The sequence below is a fragment of the Pygoscelis adeliae genome, unplaced genomic scaffold, assembly GCF_000699105.1.
Source record: "Pygoscelis adeliae isolate BGI_AS28 unplaced genomic scaffold, ASM69910v1 Scaffold38, whole genome shotgun sequence".
In the NCBI taxonomy this organism is placed as follows: domain Eukaryota; kingdom Metazoa; phylum Chordata; class Aves; order Sphenisciformes; family Spheniscidae; genus Pygoscelis; species Pygoscelis adeliae.
In genome coordinates this window covers 6,639,855-6,642,727 of record NW_008825614.1, presented here as the reverse complement: position 1 = coordinate 6,642,727, position 2,873 = coordinate 6,639,855, and the positions used below count along the sequence as shown (strand labels likewise).

At 40.4% G+C, this 2,873-nt stretch overlaps 1 protein-coding gene across 1 annotated transcript in view; it reads right to left on the bottom strand.

The window, feature by feature from the left end:
• The window catches only part of RERGL (RERG/RAS-like), a 20,691-nt gene that overhangs the window by 5,322 nt on the left and 12,496 nt on the right, over positions 1–2,873 (bottom strand). Inside the window, exon 2 of the mRNA XM_009333016.1 lies at positions 520–593. Coding sequence (XP_009331291.1) covers positions 520–593 — 74 coding nt within the window. The remainder of the gene's footprint in view (positions 1–519; positions 594–2,873) is intronic.

Sequence of the window (2,873 nt, the reverse complement as noted above, 5' to 3'; positions counted from 1 at the left end):
AATAGGAAAAGCTTTGTAATAAAGTGGTTTATTGTGATCAAAGTTTAGCTGTCAACACGTACAAGCCTGCATTATGGCTTTCCTTGGATCTGTTCTGTGAATGCAAGTCTTACTTCCAGGCCTATCTACTTTGACCATTTCTGCAGACATTTGATAAACTGCTTGCTTTATAAACTAAATCTCACCCATTTCAGGCATTTGAGAAAACTGCATATAATCCTGTAACTTTTCTCTGTATTTACCTACATAATGCAGAAGCGGGAAAAGTTATTTCTATTATTAATGTTCCAAAAATGCAAAAGCATATACAGAAAATTTAAGCAATGAAGGGCTTCTTCCATGAAATGGGAAACTACTCAGCAGTTCTGAGCCACAGCAACTACAAAATTTCAGTCTTCTCAAAAAACCCAGCAAGCACAAATTCCAAGAACCAGACAGAAAGGTTGTAACCCCCCAACTCTTTTACCATTACATAGGTAGAATGAGGAACAGCCTTTCTTTGCCCCCTAAAACTCTTACCTGTGAACAAGGGTCATAAATTTCCAAGTGTATCTGCCTCCCATCCAGGCATAAGTGTTTAGTGTAGATGCATTCTAAAAAGATACATGGCATTCAAAGAAAATCAGCATTAGAGTGGCTGGAGATGGTGGTCAAAAGAAAAGGTGGCAAAGGTTAGATTCGCTAATACTGAGGGAACATTTAGTTCCTTGGTTATTATTTGGTTTGGGGTTTTTTGTGTTTGGTTGTTTGGGGGTTTTTGTAGTTTGAGGTTGTTTTGTTTTTTTTTTGACACACTAGAAACAAGCCTATTTCATTTTGCAACAGCTGAGCTGCCCAACACCTTAGGCTGACCAACATCACTTCACTGTGGTGTTCACATGGAAGTGTTGGTGCAATGAATACTTTAGGACCCTAGCTTTCCTCTTCCAAAATGGAGGCAAAGGGGATGCACAATGCTCAGAATCAGCTAAATGCTGATGACTACTCAGCTTGCTACCAAGGTTCAGGATTATGAAAGTAGTAAGCCAGCCTATATGTAAATTCTCATTCTGCACAAAAGTCATTATTTGGTAGTAATGTTTATTTACTATGAAATCTGGTGCTTTAAGAGTTCTCATGCTAGACAGCATTAGATCAATAGTATCTACAGGATCACGTCCCTAGACCAGATTTTAAAATATTTCCATAGTGTCAGTTCTCTGATTTAAGACTCTCCGCCAGCACTAGCAACCCTGGCAACTCTAGTGCAGACAGATCATCACGATTATTTTAAGCAGTGGGTTGTTCTAAGCAAGTATAACCAACTTGTGTCCATAGCACTGGTCACCAACAAGCTGTCTACAGTACAATCCCTCAGAGTGACTGAACTACAGAGAAAAGAACTGGTGTTGGCACTACTGAAAATACACTTCAGACTCTGTGTAATGAGGGCATAAATAAGGGCTATGATCTCTGGAACTGAGCATCTTCAGTTCAGCACCATGTTCATCTTAAGCATTCTTCATGCATGTCTCAAGAGCATCTGGTGATGAACTATCAGTCTCAAGCATCCCACGGTATCAAAACTGCAGCCCCTTGGTGGTTTCCATAATTAAACAAATTTTTAATTAATACTTTGACTCCACTAAAAGTGCTCTATGATGATCTTGTATTTTATCACTCCTGTTCCCACTTTCCTCCTGTCTAGAAATAGAGCTAAACTTATCTTCCAACAAACATTTGTTTAAAAATGAAAATGTTTTGGGAGTTTGACATGCCTTTTCTCATACTTGCAGTATCGAAGGATCAGAACAAGGAAACCTGTTTTTAGTTGTAGGTGGCTTAGAACACACATGGAGCACAGAGAGCACTACATAACTTAAATGTGACAGCTTAGATTTAAATAAGCCATCTGGGACACAAACTGTCTTTTCAGTCTGTGTTTGTACAGCAACAACATTGGTAGAGCATTTATGTACAACTCTACTTTCAGATTGAGTTCATCTGGATACATTCAATGCAATTCAGCTTCGTACTGCTATTTTTTTTATTTATAGATCATGGAACGCTACTCTGATTTTTGTAAAAAGAGGCTTTTGGAAAAAGTCTTTCGGTTTAGCAGGGAAAGTGAGGTAGATAACAATCTCCTTTCCTTGTTAAGTTTTGGGACTTCTCACGTCCCATCAGGTGGAGTGGCACACTTCCAAAGGTGTTTGCATTATCAGTTAAATAGTGCTTCTACCCAGGATGTGAAAGTTCAAGTCCTGCTTTGCTATCTTCCAAGATCTCCGAAGTGTCTTAAGGATCAGCGTATTTGTTCTGGCATGAATGAGAAAACCTACCAATTTCCTGCAAAAGCAGGGAGCCTTGCGTTATGCTTTGATTAACCAGTAGTGCCTGATAAACAATCTGTTTCACCTCTCCTCTAGAGCTGAGAAGGAGATATTCAATAGAAAAGGTGTTGGGTTGTTTGTTTTTTTTTTTTTTCCCCAGTCTATTTCTTTACCCTCTTCTTTATCTCCTCTTTGATTGAGTTTACTATAATCTACCCACACTTCGCACGTGCAGCCCAGTTATCTTTCCTTCCTAAGTCCCTTCACAGTTGCTTTGCGACAAGCACTTTGCCAGCCCCCGTGCCCGGGTGCACTGCTAGAGTTTTAAGTGATCTCTCCACAGATACTCGGCTTGCCTTTTCCCCTCTTCAAAGCTTATACTTAATCAGGAACGCTCACTGATAAGCAAGCGAAAACTTAAATCTTTCCGAAAAGTTCCGTGAAACTGCGTTTCTACCCAAGTTCTTGTTCAAATAAGTGTTTGAAGCGTCGCATCTTGCGTTCCCAGGGAACCCCACCGCACAGCCCCGAGTGGAGGCCCCACACGGCGCCCACCCCGCG